Source organism: Pan paniscus, chromosome 4 (assembly GCF_029289425.2).
Source record: "Pan paniscus chromosome 4, NHGRI_mPanPan1-v2.0_pri, whole genome shotgun sequence".
Lineage (NCBI taxonomy): Eukaryota > Metazoa > Chordata > Mammalia > Primates > Hominidae > Pan > Pan paniscus.
Window position 1 is genome coordinate 74392889 of NC_073253.2, and position 24344 is coordinate 74417232.

General features: G+C 42.4%; 1 protein-coding gene across 4 annotated transcripts in view; it reads left to right on the forward strand.

The window, feature by feature from the left end:
• The first annotated feature begins 3255 nt into the window (after positions 1–3255).
• Positions 3256–24344, forward strand: part of CAPSL (calcyphosine like) — a 42829-nt gene continuing 21740 nt past the window's right edge. The window contains exons 1-2 of one of the 4 annotated variants that reach the window (XM_057302307.2): positions 3256–3383; positions 20962–21098. In XM_057302307.2, coding sequence (XP_057158290.1) covers positions 20962–21098 — 137 coding nt within the window. In that variant the 5' untranslated portion in view covers positions 3256–3383. Of the gene's footprint in view, positions 3496–15292; positions 16526–20879; positions 21099–24344 lie in introns of those variants that run through there. The other 3 variants (XM_003806660.4, XM_055112440.2, XM_034960176.3) reach the window with 3 other exon arrangements.

A 24344-nucleotide genomic window follows, 5' to 3' on the forward strand; every position in this document is an offset into this window, starting at 1 on the left:
AGTATTCTACACACACAAATTCATAACAAAATACAAGGTAAATACTCAAAACATTTACAATCCTTTTGCAACTGATCATATGGTGATAGCTAGCATTTGTATTTCATATACCTTTGCCCTCAGCAAGTACCGCAATTGATTTTTTGCCTGATTGGGAAGGGGACCCAAATATTCATTCTTGAAGAGTTGGGGTTATTAGTTTTCCTTACTGAATTGGGTTATTGTAGATTTTTTGTTGACTTTAATAAAAGGGCATGGGCATAATTAGCGATGTGTTAACAGAGTTCCTTTATTCCAGGCTTACTCTTCTTTTTAATGACCTATAACAGTAAACCAAAGAAATGATTGCAGTTGTGACAAGTGCTACAAGGAAGATGAAAACATAGTATTCGCTACTCTTTTTCCAACTTTTATTTTATGTTCTGGGGTATATGTGCAGGTTTGTTACACAGGTAAATGTGTGCCATGGTGGTTTGCTGCACAGATCCTCCCATCACCTAGGTATTGAGCCCAGCATCCATTAGCTATTCTTCCTGATCCTCTCCCTCCTCTCCCCACACCCTCTGACAGGCCCCAGTGTGTGTTGTTCCCCTCCGTGTGTTCACGTGTTCTTATTATTCAGCTCCTATTTATAAGTGAGAACATGTAGTATTTGGTTTTCTGTTCCTGCATTAGTTTGCTGAGGATGGCTTCCAGCTCCATCCGTGTCCCTGCAAATCACATGATTTTGTTCTTTTTAAGGCTTACTCTTTACATCAATGTGTAGTAGCAACTCAATTTCCCTTAGTAATCAGGTCTTGCATGATAAATCCAGTCCAACATTTCAGTCTCCCTAAGCCTTTAGATACCTTCCTCTTCAGTGTCCCAAGGCAATTCTGGTATTTCAGCTTCATTTAGCGTAGGCCACCCTTTGTTTCATCTTTAACTCAACCAAACCCATCGAGCTGCAACTCTATATTGAGAATTTGTGCTTTGTGGGCCTGTATCAATAAATTCACCTTGAGTCAACTTTATGTTCCTTCTACCATTATTTCACACTATTAACTTACATTCTCACATGTATTCACCAGATTTCTGTCTGTATAAATTGAAAAAATACGCATTACTTTTGGAATGTAATATGTCTCCCATTGGTTCGCAATTTTAATCTCTTTCAAGCCTGTTGGGACTAGAGTCTTATTTATAGATATAGATATAGATATAGATATAGATAGATATAGATATAGATGATATAGTTCTACAAGCCAAGAGGTTTGGTGGAAGTAGGTTCTGAGGATAATCAGCAGTGTCTTCCAGTTAAAATACCTCAGAGGTGCTAGTACACTTTCCTTTGAAAAATCAGGATGAACCTTCTCAGACATGAATAGCAGGGTTGCTCCTACTGGCAAAGAAGATGCAGGAGAATTTAGAGGTTAAGTGTCCTCAGCTTCATCAGGATCTACCCTACAGGTTTCATTCCGATTTTCAGAATCTCATTCCTTCCTAATCAATTCCCTCAGTTTAGCAGAAGATACTTTGCCTGGTTGGGAATTCAATTTGCACTGTAATTCTGCCACTCTCAGGATGAGACTCCGGATTTGATTTTCTGAAACCTCAGGCTGATGACAATGGGAGATAAGTACGTTCCTCCCGGAAGACATAGAAGGTTTCAGATCATTTATGTGGAGCTTGAACTTGGAACTTCAAGCCCTGAGTTCATCATTTTTCTTTACTTTGTCTACCACAGTTACAAGCAGTCATCCTCATTACATTTATTAGTTTGACTAAAATATTTTAAGATATCATGATTACCCAGATTTGCCATTTATGAATATTTGATTAGGAATCCAGTAGTAATATTTTACAAATCTTTTTACCATATTACACCATAGACTATCATTGTCTTCTTTACCACTGGAAAGAGTACTTATGCCTTAAAATATAATCAATATTTTATATTGATTGTCAGAAACCCAATACCACAAACCCAGATCCAGTTTTTTGAACTGGTAAAACCCTTGGGATTACACCAGTTGCTAGCAGTAGAAACAAGCAAAGGCATTGCTTAAGTACTCCAGAGATTTTTTTCTTTTTACTTTATTTGACACAACCTGGAGGCAGACTATTGAGGGCTTGCACGGTGGCTCCATCATGCTGTCCGTTGTCCCAATTTTCCTGTTTCTTTTTTATCTTTTCTTAAATTATTGCACCAAACTTACTCTCCAGTAGGTGGCTTTCAAGAAATACTTCATATTTAAATGCCCATGCCCTCATATTTGCTTCTGCATTCACAGATGAAATTAAGTTTCTTCTTAAAAGTTTCAAATGCATGATATCTTGTGGGTTAAACCACTGAAAAGAAAACATTAGACATCTGAGGTTGCCCTGGAAGAACCACAGTTCTAATTGCTTAATTCTGGGACAATTTTTCAGACAATTCAGACAAAAGGATGAAATAGCTACTACGTATACTCCCTGCAGATATAGCAAAGGACCCAAGCCCTTGTCAAATCCGTGAAAGAACTTGCCTAGCAGTCTGCAGAGCTGGGTGCCTGGCATCTATTCCGTTTTGTGAGTTCTTATACTGCAAGGATGTTGCACACAGCCAGGATTATGTTATATACAGAGATGTGTGTGTGTGTGTGTGTGTGTGTGTGTGTCAGAGAGAGAGAGAGAAAGAGAGAGGTGTAAGGTCTGAATCACCGCTAATTATACCTGCCTGCTCCTGAAAGCAGGGCGTGCAGGAGTGGGAATGACAAGGGTAGGGTGGATGTCATAGATACACAATGAAAGAGAGCATAATATAGATATTTTCCTCCAAATAAGCCACTAGATTTCTTCTTATCTGGCAAAGTAACTGCTAGGGAACATGTGAAAAACATAAGTAAAAAGAAACAAAAAGAGAAAAGAAGAGAAGAAACCAAGGATGAAAACAGCAGAAATGACTTCCTCTGCAAATGCAGAGAAGGAGGGAGAACCTTGAATCACCTATAATTACTCCTGCCTGCTCCCAAGAGTTGTGGTTTTAAGTATCACCTGGCAATGAGGCACCCTAGCAGTAAGCTTTCTGGGGACTACAGAAAGACAGGAAGGTGCTGCCTAAAAGAAAGAAGATAATGTGCTGAATACTACCTTACAAAACATGGGAGACAAGTTTTGATGCTGTTCTAGAAACCAAACCATTGCCAGCAAAACTTCTGGCTGGCTTCTCTCCCAGTGCAAATGGCTTGAGCTTTCACAGTCACTGAGATTTCCTAGGCAACAGGAGTGTAAACTTGAGAAAAGGCAGAACCAGAGTAGAGATTGACAGTGAGCTGAGCCAATCAGGCTGTGAATCTGCAGCAGTGATCCCAGGTCCTCCAATTAATACTAAGAGAGTGGACCAGGTCCTCTGAGGAAGACAGGTAAGAGGGAGGAGGCTAAGGTGGCTTGGGAGGGACCAGTTTTCCTAGATGCAGGAGACAGCGTCCATAGTTTCAGTTCGAAGCAACTGGTGGCAAAAGGTTAGCATTTAAGGTAAATCAATGTTTTTATCTATTCTATGATTTAATGTTTTTTTTTTCTTGGTGTGTCTTAGCTGAGAAAAGAAGACAGTAGATGTTACTCTCTAAAAAGAAAATCTAAAAGTCTTTTGAGAGTTCTTGGACTAGAGAAGCCATCACTAGGCTGTCAGTGCAAAGAGGAAAGAGCTTGGTACTGGGAAAGATTTTTGTAATCTTTGCAAAAAAATGCTTAGATAAAAATGTACAAAAATAATTTCATTCAGTAAAGGGGAAGGAAGTAAACATTATTGAGCAGTCATTAGGTACTAGGTATTTGAGTGTGAAGGGTTTGGGTGAATTGCTCTAACGATCCTGATGACCACTGATAAACCTGAGTTTCAGGGAGGTTCAGCATTTCCAAGTCACAAAGCAATAAAACATTTCAACTTTCATTCAGACCTTGCTTTGTCTGATACTTAAACTTATGCTATTTCTGCTATACACTGACAACTGAGAATCAGAATAAAAATCAGAATGCTTATTAAAGTGTACGTACATGGCTTGTTCAAAATTATATCAAATAGTTGATTTGATTCATCAGAGACTTGAGCGGGTCCTTTACGTTCTCAGTAAAGGACAACACCAATGACCCAGGCAGTCATCTCTATTGCCTTCAGTCTGGGGAGTATTTAAACCATATTAAGTAGATGAAATTCTTTCCTGGTTTTTTTTTTTTTTTGACTTATTTTTTCCTCAAATCCTACAACCACAAAAATCTATTTTGTTATTGAAAGTTTTAAATATTGAGATTTGAATTTCAGGCATACATTTGTATTTATATTCTGATAAAAATTACCCAATAGCAATGACAATGATAAATTCTAATAGCAATATAATAGCCTCCTGCTAAGCCCTGATGATATGGTGATAGTAAACGCAAAGGATACAGCCCTTCCTCATAAGGAACTTATAGTCGGTCTAGCAGGGCAAGTACTTCGAGATCGAATTACATTGTCGTGCAATGTGAATGCTATTTGGACTTCACCCCATGATCATGGAAGGACGGGTGGGACTTCTCTGGGCCAACAGGAAAAAGAAGGTGTACCTGCAAGTGTGACTACATGTACGAAGGCACAGAGATACAGAATGCTATGGTGTGTTTGGGGAATGTGAGTGAGTAGAGATGCAGGATAGATTTTGAATGGATGGAGAATTACTATAAATGGCTGGAGACATAGGAAGGGCCAATGCATGAATTCAATGCTAAGAACTTTCATTTTACCTGTATGCAATGGGGAACTGTCAAAGGGTCTTAAACTAGATCGTGAAGTTCATGTTTTCATTTTCTAAAGATTGCTCAGTCTTCTGAAAGACAAAGTACAGAGGGCAAAGCTAGGGGCAGGAAACCAGCTAGGAGACATTTGCAATGGTGGAAATGAGAAGTGACCATGTCCTAGGCTGAGTCAGTATCCATGGCAATGGACATGAGGGAATGGAAATGCGGGATGTGTCAAGGTAGTGAAACTCTATAGGACTTAGCTGCTATTTGGATGTAAAGGGTGAGGAAGAGTCTAGGATAATGGTCAGTTAATGACCCAGGTAAATCGTATTGCTGTTTCCTGAAGCAAAGAGTAAGGAAGATAGGTAATGAATTTGGCTCTGGAACATTAAACTGAAAGTGTCTGTAGGTCATCCAAGTGCACATGTTTTGTGAGAAATCTGGCTCCAGAGAGTGCCTACATTGGAATAAAGATTTGGTAGTCATCATTGTATCAGGGGATATGACTGAGATTGCCATAAGATAGTGGGATAGTGAGAAGAGAAAAATAACTGAAGCCTGAGAAACAGCACTTAAGAAGCAGGTGAAGACAAGGAAGAAACAAAATAGGACAGATCCAAGAGGAAGGAGGAGAGACAGGGAGTTAGATTTATAGCCATTGACAGAAAGTGTGTTAAAAAGGAAGAATGACCAATAGTCAACTGGTTGGAGAAGTGAACTAAGGGCTAATGACTGTTGAAGTTGGCAATCACGTTAGCAATGACTTATTGAATAGTATATTTGTTGGAATGACAGAGTGAAGACCACACTGAAATGGACCACACTGAAATGGACTAAAATGGGCATGAGAAAGCAGAAAATCTGGAAATTCTTTCAAATAGTTTGACTTTGAGGGGTGATAGCTAGAGGGAGTCCAGGACTGAGGGACCACAGCGGATTCATGAACTAAAGGAAGGAGCTGCTGGAGAGGAGGAAAAGGGCATAACTGATGGCTGAGAATCTTAGAGGGGTAGGCCTCTGTGTTGCAGGTAGAGAGGGCATCCTTAGATGGGAGGAAGTTCAGCAATCTCTTGGAGGAAGGAGGATGAAGTCAGGATGCCCTTAGAGCGCTATACTTTTATAGATTTGGAGGAGGGTGATGTGAAATTGTTCATAACTGGTGGCTCCATTTTTTTCTGGGTCTTTCAAGGCAAGGTCTGGAGTGGCAAAAGTTTGGATTAGCCTCTGAGGAGACTGGAATAAGAACCTGACCAACATCATATAAAAGTAGAGTTGTGTGTTGCAGAAGGCCTAGCTGTGGTTAAAGAATAAATACAGTGACACCTGTCCATGCTGGCATGTGGGTTTATTCAGCCGCACTTCAGTCTGCCATTAAGTACATGGAACATGGGCAAATTGAACCAAGTTAGCTATTATTTTGAGATGGTGGGAGGTTGAAAAATGAGGGTCAAGAAGGAAGGCACTGGTACCAGATGGTCAGAAAGATGTGCAGAGTGTGTAAAATGGATAAGAAAGGAAGTGGATCCAGAAGGGAGAATGAGGTAGGTAATGGCTGGGGTGAAAATGTAGGGCCAAAAGTCTGGAGGTACCATAAGGTCAGAAGCAAATTGGAATAATGGAGCTGAACACTGCAGAGAAAATCCATCTTGAATTTTTAACTTTCAGTCTGGGCACCGTGGCTCATGTCTGTAATCTCAACATTTTGGAAGACCAAGGTGGGAGGATTGCTTGAGCTTAGGAGTTCAAGACCAGCCTGGGCAACATAGCAAGATCCTGTCTCTACTAAAAATAAGAAAAAATTAGTTGGGTATTGTGGTGTGCACCTGTAGTCCTAGCTACTTGGGAGGTTTCGGTGGGAGGATCACTTGTGCCCAGGAGATTGAGGCTGCAGTGAGCTATGATGACACCACTGCGCTCCAGCCTGGGCAACAGAGTGAGACCCTGTCTCAGAAAAAAAAAAAAAAAGAATTTTGGACTTTCAGAGGAGACCAGATTTGGTTGGGAGGGAATGCCGAGACAACAAACAGATGGAGTTGAGTTGGTAGAAATCAAGGAGCTCCAGGAACTTCATAGCTGCCTGTTGGATGGATTGTCTAGATGAGCTCTGGGTTTTCCCAGATTGATGACACCACTTGAAATGGAGAGTACATCTCTGAGGCAACATTCAGAGTGTCAGTGATTTATAAACTGACAGAACCAAAGAGAAACATAGGAAGTTTGTCCAGCTAGGCTGTGCTTCAAAGAAGGATGTGGATATAGGTCATGATGTGGAGGTGACAGGGTGCATCTTAAAATCTGTGAAGTTCCTTAATACTTAGAATTTGGGGTAAGAGGTGCTTTCATCTGAGAAGACTGCAAGAGGGGTAGGTTTCCTTATGCAAAATCAGATACCATCCAGGATAAAGACATTGTACCAGTCAGTGTCTTGGCAGGAAATTGATGGCACATTCAAAAGTAGTAACAGAAAAGAGTTTAATGAAGGACAATTCACAGAAGTGTGGGTAGGGATAAGGAATATAGAGAAAGCATAATGAGACACCCAGCAATGCCACAGTCAGAAGGGACGAGAAAGGTGTTACCCATAGCCTTAAAGGGGCAAAAGGAGCAGTGGTTTTCATATCTCAATCAAAGCATTTCTGTAGGGAGGGCTGCCTTTGGTGAAGGATATGGTCACTGAAAAACTGTGGCTTGGCAGAAAGGAAGCTGGGGAAATAAATACTCCAGCCTCTATCTCCTCCTCTCCTCTGATCTTCTACTGATGCCTCCCAGTGGTGGAATCCAGCTGGAAGCCAGCGAGCAAGGAAGTGTGGTTAACACAGTTTATGGAGGTCAACCTCTTGTAGCACAGGTGTGGGTGGGTAATGGATCAGGAGAAGCACACAGGCAAACAATATTCAGCTCAGCAGTGACGATTGCTGTTCAGAGGTTGATCAAGATGAGGAGGCTTATAATTGAATAAGGAATAGAGGAAAATCTGGGTGTCTGGATGGAAGGTGTGCTTGGTCCCAAGAGGGCCAACGTCTGCTGTAACTTGTGGAGGTAGTGGTGAGGTGCTCAAGAGCAAGGAGTGGGAGTGTTTAGCTCGTGGAATAACACTTTTGGCTTCAACCATTGCTTTAATCTCTGGATGAATGAAATAAGAATTTTCCTTGTAACATGTTGCTCTTTATTCTGATATCAGACAGCTTTGTATAAAGAAAACATATCAAGGTTCACAAGAGCAGTTTTCTATATTTCAGAAGTCAACAGAATGGCATTTGGGAGAAGATGGCATTACAAGACACTGAATTGTAGAAATGGCCACGTGTTGGCTTCTCACGGGATTCTCAATCCCATGAACACTTGTACAATTTATGATATTCTTTAGAGCAGATTATCTCCCACATTTTTAGCCATAATTCCATTGCCACTCAGCATCTTGTTTTTCCTGCAGTCTGAGAATAGTTTTAAAATTCTTGTATATTTTCTTGTGACCTGAAGTCAAATAGAATTAAAATTTCCCAAACTAAAAAGTGTAGTTTGAGAGAGCAGGACAGTTCTCTGTTGAGAGGTGGATGACAGCTCTTCTTACTTTCTTTGGAAGCTCTGCTTAGTGTGTGTCCCCTCTGCAGTTACCCCTCTAGCTTGGACAGGAGTTCTTCACACCGAGGGAGGAGCAGGCAAATGCTCTTCAGTAACAAACAGCATCAGTCCTTCTTACTTAGTGTGCTTTGGACTCAATATTGCTAATAAGCTTGACCCAGTTTTTATAAATGAGTGCCCTGTGGTGACCACAGGGGTTTCCTGTTTAAAAAATGAACATTTTCTGAGATGTTGTGGATAATTTACAAAAGGCTGCTGGGGGACTGGCAGATGCAACAGGCCCTGCTCAGAATCTTGGTTTTGCTACCAATGTGTGAACTGAGACAACCTCCAAATCTCTCTGTACCTCAGTTTCCTTATTTTGTAAAAAGTGGATATAGCTATGTCTGTAACCCATAAGAATTGTTATCAAGACTTATTTTATACCAGACAAATTTTCTGCTCTAAACAAACTGACTTTGAAAAACTTGCAAAACACAGGCCACCCTTTTAGCAGAGAACATGGGACAGAGTAAGTGTGCAGTAAATGTTTCCTATTACTGTTGTTCTTATCTTTTGCATAGTCCCGGAGGTCAGCAAAGTGTTTCTATATAAGGCCAGAGAGTAGGAAATTTAGGTTTCATGGGCCAGAAGGTCTATGATGCAACTATTCAACTTTTGAGTTGTAATGTGAAAGCCGCCACAGACCATATAGAAATACACATATGTGGTTGTTTTCCAGTAAAATGTTATTTACAAAACCAGGTGGAGGGCCAAATTTGGTCCATTTGGTGTGGTCTGATGTCCCAGGCCTAGATTATTTTAGGTTATGTTTGCCTGCACTGAGGGCATCCTTCATAACTGCCCATGGAAAAGTGAGCCTTATTTGCTTTGGGTGAACAGAGGTGAAAAGGGAAAAATCATCAATGTGTTGACATCTGCCCTTAGGGCTTTCCTTAGTCTCCTGCATCAGAGTGATCCGGTTGCTCCATATGTTTAGAAAGCTTCATGCTCCACATAGTTTTGTGAAATAAGCTGATTTAGACATGCTCACACTCTTACTTTTTGGAATAACAATATTTCTTTTGCCAACTGAGGCAGAAACTGTAAGTTGCCTACTCAGTAGCCACTGTCTTCTTTTTTATAAACAGAACCTTAGGGGTGGCAAATTATTCAGCCCAAAATCAAGTTTCCCAGACTCCTTTGGAGTGGCTGATAAGATTTACATAGAAGGAATTGGGTGAATCTTCTGGGAACCACTTCAGAAAGAGCTGATTTCGCTGGGAAGAGCATCCTTCCTGCCTTTTGCCCTTTTTCTTTTCTTTTGCTTGGAGTGTGGAGATAATAGCTGGAGGTGCTATGGCTATTATGTAGGAATATTATGTACCTTTAGGCAACTTTGAGTGTAAAAACTATGATAGGGTAGAAAGATAGTAGAGTCTGGAAACATTGATGACTACTTGAAGCACTTCCAGTCTTCTTTTACATGAGAGTAAAGTAAATCTCTATCATTTTCAGAGATATGACCTGTTTCTATTATGAGTCGCTGGACACAATTTATAACTGACACACTGATTTACGCTGATGTTGGCACTATGACATTGGATTTCTATCCCTTAACACTTTTTGGTTTTCTGGAAGTATCAGTTAAGAACAACTAGGATACAAATAATTGACTAGATTTCTAAGTGGCCATAAAATAAACATTAAAATAGACAAATGACTCCAAAAGAAGCATTCATTCTAAGGGACTGCAAGATAGTTACTAAGTGATTTTCGTGACTAATGGCTGCAAAAGGGCAAATGTCCACCAGAGCTGCGTCTTTACTTGCATCTAAAAGGGTGATAGAAGATGTACCAGTTGGGCTTTGTCCTTGCAGTGGGTTTGAAACAATTGTCTGAGGTCATGACTTCATGGCAAAAATGGAATATTTGAAACCTACCTGGTTGGTCTTAAGCGCATAAACACTGAAACCAACAAAAGTTTTACTTTTCTTTTGTCTTGGTTTTATTTATTTATTTCTCTATATTGCAATTCAGCTAACTCTTTGCTTACCTTTGCATAGTTAGGTAGCTTCTTACTCTGTTTCTTTGAGATGTTGCATCGAGCAGGTTGACCTAACTCAGAATACATTGTAAGTTATTTCTTGGTAAAAACCCCAGAGACCCAAGGCAGAGCAAAGGGAAAAAAAGCAAGATGGAGAAGACAGCAAGGAGAGAGCTATTAGGAGAGTGCATGCCCCCTGACATTCCCAGTGGATGCTTATTATGACAAGGACCCTGCAATCTTGGGGCCTCTGTATTTTATTAAACCTTGTTTTTCTTTTCTTTTCTTTTCTTTTTTTACTACATTGTGTCAGTTACGTGGGTCCTTGAATATTATGCTAAGCTGTTTATTTTGCTGTCTTTCATAGTCAAAAGTGCTGGAGAGGCTGTTACTTGACAAAATTCTACTGAGAGAAGAGGTTATAATAGAGTGACTTTCTCTCTCCTCGTGAGTCTCAGGGGTAGTTGAGTCTCTTCTCACACTGGATTGCTAGTTGTTTCACCCAGCTAAAGGTCAATATTTAGGGTCAGCCCAAACATTGCAGGAATAAGCTTTTTGCCGTCTGTATCAGTTAGGAATATTTTTGACGCAAGTGACTGAAGACCTGACCAACAACAGATTAAACAGATAATACAAAGAGATTATGTTTCTTACAAGACAAGAGTGTGAAGTCAAGAAGTTGCCAACATTAGTTCAGCAGCTCGATGACGTCAGGGCTCTAAATTGATATGGATATGATTCCCTTGGCCCTTCCCTCATGATTGCATAGAGGCTGGCATAGCTCCAGACATCACATCCTCACTCAAGGCACAAGGAAGGCAAAAGAGATGAGAGAGATATTCCAGAGCTCTCAGCACTTTCCTTTGGGTCCCTTTGGCTAGAACTGGTTCCTGTGCCTACCCAGTAGAAAGTGGAATAGGGCAGAGAAAAAGGGAAATAGAATGACTTTGTCTCAACCAGGTGGCAGTGTCTAAAAAATTAGCTGTAATTCAAATTTAATCAAGTTAAAACTACTTCTAGGAATGTAAACTTCCAAGGTTTGGAAGCTTGGCTGTCTCATCCGTTCCTCTTGTATGGCACATAATAGGTGTTTAATAAACATGCATTAATGCAGAACCAAGACTAGAGTGGGGCAAGGTAGGTGTTTAGGGTGCACTATTTAAGGAGACAATCATTCTCAGGCTTGGGCAAGTGTATGGTTGACATTTGCACGATTCTGAGACTGTGTGCCTCTTTAAACATTGTGCCTTTCTCTTACTTAGCCCTAGCCCCAACCCTGGTTCAGTGAATAAAGTGAAATATGAATATGTATGAAGTAAACACTTTATCACAATGATATTTATAAAATATTATTTTTAAAATGTACCATATCACAAACATTAAAATAAGGACTGAATTCACATCTCAAAGCTCAATAGAAAGAAGTAAAGACTATGGTTTAGCATAAATGGGCTCTACACAAACCTGCCTATTGAGAGTGGCTGCAACATGCATTTTAAGCATTTCGAGAAAATGTATTCTGATACAGAGAAAATGTGGTAAGATGCCAGACTTCAGTGACATCTTATTTCCACAGTATGCTATGTCACTTAAGTGTAGATGAAATGCCGTCATACTTTATGTGGTATGTGGAAGTTGACAATCCAAACAAAAACCAGATGTTTCATATATTCATACATTTTAGAAAAAGTTTTTAAAATAAATTGTGGGAAAATAGTAAATGGTATAAAAGATAATCAGTGCAGAAGTTTTGAGTTTGATTTAAAAACCCTCACACATCATTTTAATTAAAACAAACAGAAAAAATAGCTGCTGCAAGAGGAAGAGGCTAAGTAAAATTTTTCTTCTTAACCAGAAGGTATTTACACTGAGCCTTAAGGATTTGAAAACCCAAGCAAGGACCTAAGATGGGAGAAGGGGTCATGTTTAGGGACTGTGAGTGGCCCAGATTTGCTCTGCACTCCCGTCCTCACTCTCTGCTGGTATGAAATCTAGCAGCACTCCAAAGCATTCTTTTCCCTGAAGCTTTTCCTTTCCTGCATCTCTTACTTCATGGACCTTCTCTGAGTCCCCAAAGCAATTTATCAGTTTTAAGCAACATCATGGTGTAACTGTTGAATGCAGTGACTTAGAACTGTTTTCAAGGCCGGGTGTGGTGGCTCATGCCTGTAATCCCAGCATTGTGAGGCCAAGGTGGGTGGATCATGAGGTCAGGAGTTCGAGACCAGCCTGGCCAACATGGTGAAACCCCATCTCTACTAAAAATACAAAAATCAGCTGGGTGTGGTGGCAGGTGCCTGTATTCCTAGCTACTCGGGAGGCTGAGGCAGGAGGATTGCTTGAACCCGGGAGGCGGAGATTGCAAGGTTGCAGTGAGCTGAGAACGCACCACTGTACTCCAGCCTGGGCAACAGAGCGAGACTCTGTTTCAGAAAAAAAAAAAAAAAAAAAGGAACTGTTTTCAACCCTGGCTCTGCTACTCCCTGGTAGCGCATTCTCAGACAAGTAACCTGGGTTCTTCAGGGTACTTCAGGTCTCTGCTGACTTCCTGTAATAGGGCAGTAGTATTTGATAGAATCCACCACATGAGGCAATGTGTGGATATATGTAAAGTCCTTAGACAAGGACTTGGCCCCCAGCATAGTTACAACTGTATTTACTACCTCTTCTCTTCATGCCTTTATCTTGCCCTGTGTTGTGTTATAATAAGGCCTTACTCCTCTTACTAGAGGGTGACCTTGTATTTCCTGTAGCTTATGTTCTCAAACTTAGGGATACATGAAAACCAACTAAAAACAATAAAGTGCCCAGCCGCAGCATCTACACCAAGAGAGTCTAATTTACTGTGCTTGGTGAGTGCTGTGGGCATCTTTGTTTTTCAACAGCACCCACGGTGGCCCCAGGTCTTTCTCTATATCAGGGCTTCTCAACTTCAGCACTGCGGACATCTCTGACTGGTAATTCTTTGTTGCCAGGGGCCATCTTGTGTATCTTGTGCAGAATGTGTAGTAGCATCCCTGGCATCTACCCATTAGATGCCAATAACACTCTACCCTACTTCCATTGCAACAACCAAAAATGTCTCACAGGAGGCATTATCAAATGTCTCCTGGGAGTGGGGGGGATTGTACCCAGTTGAGAAGCACTTCTCTATAATTATCACCTGAAGAGTTAGCACAGTGCCTTGCATAGCTAGTGGTACTAAGGGCACATTCAGTTGATTCAAACTCAAATGGGCTCCGTGAAGTAACTCTCACGATGTCAACAACACTGACACACACTCTTATCTGAGGCTTCTGTGTACTGCAGAAGCCACGTATTCAAACTGTCAGAGTCTTCAATTTCAGTCTCTTCGGGAGGACATCACTATTTATTCACTTCCTAGCCACCTGCTAGGCTATACTCAACACCTAGTGCTATGGTTTGAATGTTTGAAATTCATGTTGAAACTGAATCCACAATACAATAGTATTAAGTGGTGTGGTCTTCAGGAGTTGGTTAGGTCACAAGGACTCATCCCTCCTGAATGAAATTAAGGTGTTAATAAAAGTCGCTTTGCAAATTATTGAGCCCTTTTTTGCCCTTCCGTCTCTTCTGCCATGTGAAGACACAGCATTTATCCCCTCTGGAGGATCCATAGTTCAAGGTACCATCTTAAAGGCAGAGAGAATAGTCCTTGCCAGGCACCAAATCAGCTGATACCTTGATCTTGAACTTCCCATCCTCCAAAACAATGAGAAATAAATTTCTCTTGTTTATAAATTACCCCATCTATGGTATTTTGTTCTAGCAGCACAACTGTACTAAGACCTCTGGAATGCAATATTTATTTTAGAAGGGCATTTTCCAAGGGGAAACTTATTGAGGAACTATGGGTTTTTGCCATCTACCGTGTAGTAATAGCTAGTTTATTGAATGGACTAAAGCCAGTGCAGATGGTTTAATTTTTTCCATTAATTGCCTTCAGACATGGTCTGTTGTATATCTCTTCTCATACCTGGATGACATTTCAAGTATTGAAAGGTCCACCAAGTCTTAATCAAAATTTCAATCTTATACCCAGTTTCCAAGTACAGAGATAAAGAGCAAAAGCCACATCAAGTTCCCCATCCCTATGGGGGACTGGTCTCAGTGCTCAGGATCAAGCCCGAGCTAGAAGAAATAGGGAATGTTTTGTCTTGGATGAGAATTTAAAAGAAGGCAAATGTTTTCCACCTTCTCGGAACTAGCTTGATGCCCTACAAGCCTCATCAACAGCTGCCTACTGTATACCTTTCTCCTTTCTTCTCTCCCCATAGTAAAATGTTTTCAAAGCACATGGAATCATTATAGCAACCCCAGGTTCCTTGCTATTGAAAATAGCTAATGTAATGGCACAGGTATCTAAGAATTACAGAAATGCCTAAAAATGTTAAAAATCATGACATGGTCTGGCTATGGGGAAAATGGGCTTAACAGCATCAAGAAGTGGGACAGAGGCTCGGAACAATTGGACTGCAGACGGCTGCTGTTGTCACAAGGCTGGACCTGCAGGACTTCCTCAACAGGACAGCTTCCTCACAGTACGTGCTGTCTCAAGCAGTGGGGTGCAAAGGAAGACTGTCCAGGCAAAATCTGGTCCAGCCATCGCGACTGCACATCCCTGCCAGCGGGGAAGCCTCCTTTCCCCTCCTCAAGCACATCTCGCCTCTGTCCTCTACACCACATTTGCTGTCCCTTTCTATTTACCTGATTCTGTCCTTCCCTCTCCACTTTAACGCAGGTTAATCCTGCTCTTCTCTTAAGTTCATTCGAGCTGACTAAACCTGCTTCTGTTCCCTTTCAAGGAACGGTCTTTTCCCTGAAAAAGGAAAACCAGGAATGTACGGTCAGAGAAGTCAAAGGAGGGAGGGTTTCTTGAGGGTGAGGTGAGAAGTTTCCATTGGATTTTGCAACAAAGAGGATGTAAAACTTTGGTGCCTTATAGTGTCTGGATCAACGATCTCTAGGGTTGCCTCTTTAGCAATAAGATCCCCTTCTGTGTTTGCAGGTAGTTGGCTGCAGATGGAGAGGAACAGAGAAAGTAAGAGAGATGTAATTCAGCTTACTGCCACCAGGGAGCACCAAAGACAAGTCAATAGATGCAGGCTAGGGCTAGAGCAGTTCCCTCTTCCAAGGGTCCACTTAAATCTGTCTCTGAACCTTACGGAGGGAACCATGAAGATACAGACCCCATGCATTTACAGCTTTCCACATCCTTCCTACAATAATTCGCAAAATCCAGGCAGGCAGAGAGTTTGGCGTGGCAGTTGGTTGTGCACCGGGAGGACAGTGGAATGAGACAGCCTTAATGGGACCATTGCTACCGTAGCTACACTCTGCCTCTGCCCCAAATCTCCAGGCTTCTGTGAATATCCTCCCTTGCTGCCAGCCACTGGAGGGTGAGAGTGGAGAGCGCAAGCAACAGCTCTGGATGCCAGCCCCGAGTCCGCCCTCTCCCTCAAACTGCACGTTCTGCCACTGGCCATCTCCTATCTCTTCTTCTCTCTCCGTCCACACGGTCCAGGCAGCATAGCTGGGAACAACAGTCTCCTATTGGCTAGTCTGTCCCGCCTTCCTATCCATTCTTCTCACTTTACAATGCAAACGGCCTTTCCCGTTTTTTTTTTGTTTTTGTTTTTGTTGTTTTTTTTTTTTTTTTTTGAGACGGTGTCTAGCTCAGCCGCCCAGGCTGGAGTGCAGTGGCGCTATCTTGGCTCACTGTAACCACTGTCTCCTGGGATCAAGCGATTCTCCTGCCTCAGCCTCCCGAGTAGCTGGGATTACAGGCAACCGCCATCATGCCCGGCTAATTTTTGTATATTGGTAGAGACGGAGTTTCACCATGTTGGCCAGGCTGGTCTTGAATTCCTGACCTCAGGTGATCCGCCCGTCTCTGCCTCCCAAAGTGCTAGGATTACAGGCGTAAGCCACCGCGCCCGGCCAGAAGACTTTGTGGTCTCCTGTTTTTTAAGAAGACTTTTTCCCTTTTTAAGAAGACTTTTTCCCTTTTTAAGAAGACTTAAGAAGACTTTTTCCTTTTTTAAGAAGAATTTTTCCCTTTTTAAGAAGACTTTGCGGTCTCCTGTTGCTCTCAGGACAAAATCCAAATCCCACCCTGCACCCCAGGCTCTTTGGGATCTGATGGCTGCCCGACTGGTCAGTTTCATCTTTACCCACAATTCCCCTTTCCCTACTTCCTCCGAATCTCCACTACTGTTCATCTCCCCCTGCCACCCATACCTCTGTTCTCCAACCATACTGAAATACTTGTACTTTCCTAATTATATTGTTTTCTCTCTCACCTTGGTCTAAGTAGTTGGTACACCTGCTATCTAAAATATCCTTCTATCCCCACGTCCCCAGCCTCGATAACTACCACCTTCCTTTAGGATGAAAGTTCAGACATCACCTCCTCTGAGAGGTCCTCAGAAAGCCCCACTTCCAGGCCAGGTAAGCCTCCCGTCCTCTTGTGATTGCATCCCCTGCTCAGCCCCCAGGCTGTAAGCGTTGTCTTGGTCCCACTTTCATCCTACCCCTAGCACAGTGCGTGGCGCTTCCTGAGCTCTTAGCAGACCTGTGTGGAAGGCAGAGACTGAATCGCATGCCTGGCGGGGGGAATGTGCAGACGCCTGAGAACACGTGGTGGCGCTGCGGCCAAGTGCGTCGGGAGCGCAGCCTCTTCGCCTTGCACAGGGATGCGCTCCGTTGTCACCACACCGGATCTTTAAGGTTCAGACAGAGTCTTCTACAGGCAGAGACACTTTGTGCACTGCTGTGAAGTCGGTGACATATGTTTGGGGACTGACTCTTGCCCTGGTGCCTGGCGCCTTTATTGAAACTTCAAAGTTGAGCATCTCCCTTATTCACTTGAGATCCTGTGCAATCCTGCCTTCCTTAAAAGCCCCGGTGCTTAATAAACTTTATGTTTTCCCTTCTGCTTAAATACAGGAGATCAGGATTCAAACTATTGAAGACTCTAGGCTATTCAAGGGCTTGCTCCTCTGAGTAATTCCTCACACTCCCACACTCTATTCCAGCATAGTGCCTCGAAAAGAGTACACAATACAGTTAGCTAGTGGTCGGTGAACTGGGTGATTCGATGATTAAAAAGGATGCTTACTATGGGCATTTCAAGTTTCATGGTAGGCTAGCAGGAGAGAATGGACTTTTTTCCTCTTGAATTTATTAAATTAGACTCCAGAAATAAACTGCCCACATCATCGCTGGGTAGGGTCAGCCTCAAGAGGTGGGACAGCCTGAGGTACTGGGCTGGCAGTTTCTTGCCTTCCTGGACTCGATCCCACTTTCCTATGAGAAAGCACCATCAAACTGTGCTTTGAGATTCTTATATATTATTTCACAAACCACAAACATGATGAAGCAGAAAGAGCCCTTAGGAATCAGAAGCCCTCTGTTTTGGTCTTGGCCAGGACTTTTGAGCAAGTCACTTTGCCAACCCAAGCCTTAGTTTCCAAGTTTGCAAAATGAGGTTGCACTAGAGGATCTTCAAGGGTCATACAGTTCTAACAGCGTGTGGATTACTGTGAGTCATGTTTCCATGCGACTTGGGCAAGTTACCTGATTTCTCTGCATCCTAATTTCTTTATCTGTGAAATACCAATAATAGTAGTAACTAGCTCATAGGCTTGTTTTTCTTTTTTAACCTTTGCTAATTTACCAAGATGACTACATGCCCAGCACACTTAAAATTTTTTTTTAATTGACAGATAAAGTTGTATGTATTTATCTTGTATAACATGATGTTTTGAAGTATGTATAATTGTGGAATGACTAAATCTAGCTAGCAACATCTGTGCATGGGTTTTATTTTATTGAGATGAACACACATAACATAAATTAGCAATTTTAAAGTGTATATTACATTCACAATGTTGATAAACCAAACATTTTTATTACCCCTGAAGGAAACTTTACATTCATTAAGCAGTCACTCCCCACTGGCCCTCCCACCCCAGCCCCTTGCAACCACTAATTTGCTTTCTGTCTCTATGAATTTGCCTATTCTGAATATTTCACATAAATGAAATCGTACAATGTGTGACATTTTGTGTCTGGCTTCTTGTACTTAGCATAACATGGCCAAGGTTTGTCCACATTGTGGTATCTATCAGTACTGTGTTCCTTTTTATGGCTGAAGAATGTTTCACTGTATGGCTATACCACAATTTGCTTATCCATTTATCCATGGGTGGACATTTGGTTTGTTTCTACCTTTTGGCTGTTGTGAATAATGCTGCTATAAACATGGGTATATGTGCATTTGTTTGAGTTCCTGTTTTCAGTTCAACTCAAGGGGTTTTTGTGGGAACTGGACACATGCTTACTACCTAGTGGGGGCACGACTGATGCCTTTAATATTATTCTGAAGGTGTGCAAAGAGGGTCTCACTGGGGATCTGTCCCAGATCCAGGAGCCAGATCTCACTTTCTCTCCATGACTGGTTTTTAGTCTCTGTTTCTCTTCATTCTCACTTACTGTCATGGATGGCAGGGAAAAACCAGAGCAAAATGAATAAGGTGGACAAGGTAGGGGAGATGTCATGGGAAATGGGAATGGGAGGTGAGTGACTGGGGATAGCCATTGGGCAAGTATCATGAAGCAAGGTCAAGGGTCAGGAAAGAAGATGGTGATCCTGGGAAGGATCAAGACTCTGAGGTGGGTTTAGAGAATGAGAAGGGCATGTCGTTGACACCAGTTCCTTCTTCCATAGGGGTTGGGGTGGAGATGGGGCGCATGCCACTAGCAGAATATGGTCAGGGCAAGAGAATGGCTCAGGCAAGGATGAGTAAGACAGCAGGACATGGCTAGATGAGTGAATTGGTGGTCTTGTCTGTGACTCAGGATTCTGGCTGTTAATGAGGGGACCGTTAGTGCTGAAGCTGGGAACGAGCTCTGGGAATTGTCAGCTTGAGGTCAGGTAACAAAATAGTAATAAGCAAACGCCAGTTATTAGAAAGCTAAAGCTGCCAGGAAGGGCACAGTCTTGGCTGCAGGTGTCCCTGTTGGATGAGAATTGGAACATGCTCCTTGTGTGTGCCTGGCAAGAAAGGAGATGGAAGTCTCTAAGCGCAGGGTGTGCCACCGTCTGGAGTTCCAGGGAACCTCTGCTTAGGTGCCAGTGGAAGCAGAGGAAGACTGTGTAGCTTTAGACAGAGCAAGTTTTTCCTAATGTGGAGTAAAGAGCTGGGACGTAGACAGGTCTCCTTCTTGACCCGAGGTTCAAGAGAACTGAAAGGAATTGCTCCCACCTTCACCCACATACTGGGAATCTGAATACAGGGCAAGAAGGAGGGATCCTGTACCTTGGCTCGGTGGAGGCTGCAAGAAAGTGGCCACGTTAAGTGTATGCATCCCTGAATTGTCTATTCTGGCCTCAGTTATTGGCTTGATGAGATTCCCTTTCCCAAAAGTCAAATAAGGAGTACCCTCTATGGGAGACCTTTCAGGGTGTATAGGAGAACAACAGTCTTGGCATAGATGAGGTTGTGAATCTGCAGGTTGCTGTCTTTGATGAAAATAATTCAGTCCTAATGTAGCACTTAGGGGAAGTGCCAGAATTTGACTGGGGAGGGAGCCTTGAAGCCAGGGTGGAACCACATTCTAATACCGTTTTTTTTTTCCTGCACATTGCATGCTGTCCTTTGCACATCCTTCGAGCCTCTTGCCTCTCATTCTTTTCATTCACGACTCACAGGTAACTTCCAGAATCCCCCATTTACTGAATATGTGGACTCATGAGAATTAGTGTTTTTTGAAGCTGGGATGGAATTTAAAGACCATCTTATCCAATCCTCCCATTTAAAAGAGGAGGAAACAGGCTGTGAGATTCACTCACAGGCAGGTTACCAGGCAGATGGGGGTGAGGGGTGGGGGTAGTTGAGGGGTGGGGATTGAAGAGTCAGGACTATAACCCAGGTCTCCAGGCTCCCAGCCAAGTGCTCTTCCCACTGTTGTGCAAGCTTTGAGAGCTCAAGTGTGGCTACAAGAGTTTGTACGTCCCTTGGGGACCACTCAGGAGACAGCACTTCACTGCACCCATCCTAAGAACCTCGTTAGGTGTTAGTGGATACTAACCTGTGAATCAAGGAGACCATACCCATTACTGGTAAGAATCATTAAGGATCAAGTGCTGAAAATCTCATTCAAGACAGAAGCAACAAAATCAATGTTTAGACCAAAGAGGAGAACATTAAATGTGAGGGTCAAGGGAATATGGAAAATTCTACATAAAATAATATGGTATATAATGTTGGTTCAAAAAAGAGAGTATAGAGAAATTGGACTTCTTTTATGGATGGAAGAGGGCTTCAGAAAGATTGAAGCATCTTGGGAAATGGTGATATATTTAAGATTATTGTCTAGGCTGGAGAAACCAGATGTCCTCAGGACTAGATAAGTAAGTTATAAATATGCCAGGCACACAGTTGGCATAGAGAAAAATTGGAAATTCTGAGAGGTTTCCTGACAGAGAAGGCTGTAAATTTCCTTCTCAGTGAGGCTTCTGTCACTCTGCCCAGCCAGAGGCAGTGGCGAGGCCTGGACTTTGCTAACATGCTATGGCTTCCCCTCAGATGGCAGGGACAGCGCGCCATGACCGAGAGATGGCGATCCAGGCCAAGAAAAAGCTCACCACGGCCACCGACCCCATTGAAAGACTCCGACTGCAGTGCCTGGCCAGGGGCTCTGCTGGGATCAAAGGACTTGGCAGGTAGGACCCAGCTACAGGTGGCAGGGAATGGAGCGGGAAGGAACGACTCTGCCAGGTGAGGCTAATCTTGGCCACGTGGTCTTGGGGAAGTCATTTCCTCCTAGGGGCTCAGTTCCTTATTTGTAAAATGTAGAATTTAGAAGAGTTGATCTATGAGGTCCCTTGTGACAGTTTTTGGATCTTAGTCCCAGATTCGGCAAGACTCATATCTGCTACAAGACAGTGCAGCTCTGGGAAAATATGAGGTAAAGGGAGAAGCAGCATGTGCCCTGGCATGGAGATGCCTACCAGGACAATGAGAGGGACTCTCTCTGCAGCCGTGATAATAAAGGCCAGGGTGGAAGAGGGAGGAAGGAACAGCCAGTTAGCCCTAATTGCAGAATTTGGAATTTTGCTCTCAGGCAATCATTTCTCCATCACTTCCAGGGACACTGGTATTGCTTGTCAGATAACTGATAGCTCACTGCCAATGGGGTTCTCTCAGCTGGGTAGCTCCTGTTCTCCCACCCTCTGTCCTCTGAGTGTGAATAGTTTTAAGGACTGAGAAACCAAAAGGGAAAGGAGATTGTGAGCCTCCTGAGGGCAGGTCCTGTGCATTATAAGAAACTCCATCAGGAGCCTGCCATGGGCCAGGCATTGGACACATCTCAGGGACCCGTGGGTGAACAAGGCTTCTTAAGCCCCCATGGAGGACTAAGACTATGGAGAATATGAGTGATCTAAATGGCATCTCAGTGGTGTGAGAAGTTGTTTATTAGAGAAGTACAGGGTGCCAATGGGAGGGAAATCTAGCCTTGGACCCAGAAGATGCGGAAGGCTTCACTTCCAGCAAGGTACTGAGTGCCTGGGAGAAAACTCTGAACAGTCCCAAGTCTCAGACTAAGCCCAGCTCTGTCAGAAGGCCAGGCAGTGGGGATATGGACCCTGGTGGCCAGGCTGCCCCAGTCCAATGGGAAGACCAGCACCCATGCCCTCAATATTGTGTCACTCCACCTCTATCGCATTCATCATGGGTCCACATCATTGTCCTTAGTGCAAACCCTTGAGGAATCCTCTCTTCCACTCTCTGGTTCACTCAGTGGAATCCCTCCTGCTACCTGTGCCATCTTCACCCCATACCCACTGCACACTGCGTCTCTACCAGCCTTTCCACTGGGAACCAGTCTATGGTCAACGGACACCATTCCATCCTAAGCCTTTTGCAGAATGTGCCATCTGCCTCACTTACTGGACTTGGCCTTCTCTATGTAACTCCTAACTCAAGTGGAAGCTGCCCCTCTCTTCCACTCCAACCTTAGGGTCAGTTGAAGACTGAACACTCTCCTTCAGTCTAACTCCAAATCCCAGGTCACACACACCCCTTTGTTTGTTTATTTCTTTCCCATAAATCCTGTCTTAGAAGGGCATCTCTTCAGGTTAGGCTCTGCTATCACCCCCCCTGCACAACATTTAGCATTCTGTGAAGCGTTGACTCCCGGCACCATCTTTCCACCCTGCGTCTTTATCCTGACCAAGATCAAGATGACTTTGTTATTTATAACCTTGGCACCTTCATTTTTTGACATGAAATTCTTGTGGTTTTCAACAGTATACGTTCTTTCTTAGTCATTTCCAATTGCCTTGTAAATGTAGATACTTCTCTAGTATCTAAATTCTCAAGATTCTTTTGCTAATATCCTTAATTTATCAGACAACTTGGCTACTCCTGAGTTAGCACATCTGTACCTTGGCCCCTTGCCACGTTCTTGGAATGATATCCGTTCCTGAGATCCAAACTAATTTCACAATTTATATATATATATATATATATATATATATATATATATATATATAAATTTATCAGGAAAGATACTAGCTAACCAGTGAATATCTCTATATAGTTGACTTAGTATCCAATCCAAACAAAACAAAAGTCATTTTTTTTGTTTTTTGTTTTTTTCCAAATAGAGCTTCTTCTGCAGCCCCTACGGTTTTAACAGTATGACTACTCTTCCAGGTCTTTGGGTTGAAAACTTTAGAATTATCTTCATTAGCCCACCATATTGACTCCTTTATTTCTATAATATCTTGAAATCTTTATTTTTCTTATTTTCATCCCAATTGCTCAAGTGTAGACACTCAACATTTTTTCACTGGACTCTTACGATAGTATTCTTGCTGGTTCCTTTGCTCCTAAGTTTTCAGTCCTCCAATTCATTCAACCCATTATTGCTAGAGTTCTCTTAGCTCTCTTATGGGTAAAGTTCTCATTATTTTGATAATGTCACTTCAAGTCAACCATTTAATGACTTTAAAAATGACTTGCTAATAAAGTTCAAATTTTTAGCATTTAAGGACATTTAAAAGTCTTTAGATTCTGATTACTCCAACTTTCCATCTTTTAAAAAAATTATTCTTTAAGTGCTGGGATACATGGGCAGAACGTGCAGGTTTGTTACATAGGTATACGTGTGCCATGGTGGTTTGCTGCACCCATCAACCCGTCATCTACATTAGGTATTTCTCCTAATGTTATCCCTCCCCAGCCCCCCACCCCCTGAAGTTCATGTTCCACTGTGTGATGTTCCCCTCCTTGTGTCCATGTAATCTCATTGTTGAACTCCCACTTACGAGTGAGATCATGCGATGTTTAGTTTTCTGTTCCTGTGTTACTTTGCTAAGAATGATGGTTTCCAGCTTCACCCATATCCCTGCAAAGGACATGAACTCATCCTTTTTTTATGGCAGCCTGATATTCCATGGTGTATGTGTGCCACATTTTCTTTATCCAGTCTATCATTGATGGACATTTGAGTTGGTTCCAAGTTTTTGTTGTTGTGAATAGAGCTGCAATAAACATATGTGTGCATGTGTCTTTACAGTAGAAAGATCTATAATCCTTTAGGTATATACCCGGTAATGGGATTGCGGGGTTAAATGGTATTTGTGGTTCTCCATCCTTGAGGAAATGCCACTCTGTCTTTCACAATGGTTGAACTAATTCACTCTTCTACCAACAGGGTAAAAGCATTCCTATTTCTCCACATCCTCTCCAGCATCTGCTGTTTCCTGACTTTTTAATGATCACCATTCTAACTGACATGATTTGCATTTCTCTAATGACGATAAGCTTTTTTTAAAAATTTTATTATTATTATACTTTAAGTTTTAGGATACATGTGCACAACGTGCAGGTTTGTTACATATGTATACATGTGCCATGTTGGTGTGCTGCACCCATTAACTGGTCATTTAGCATTAGGTATA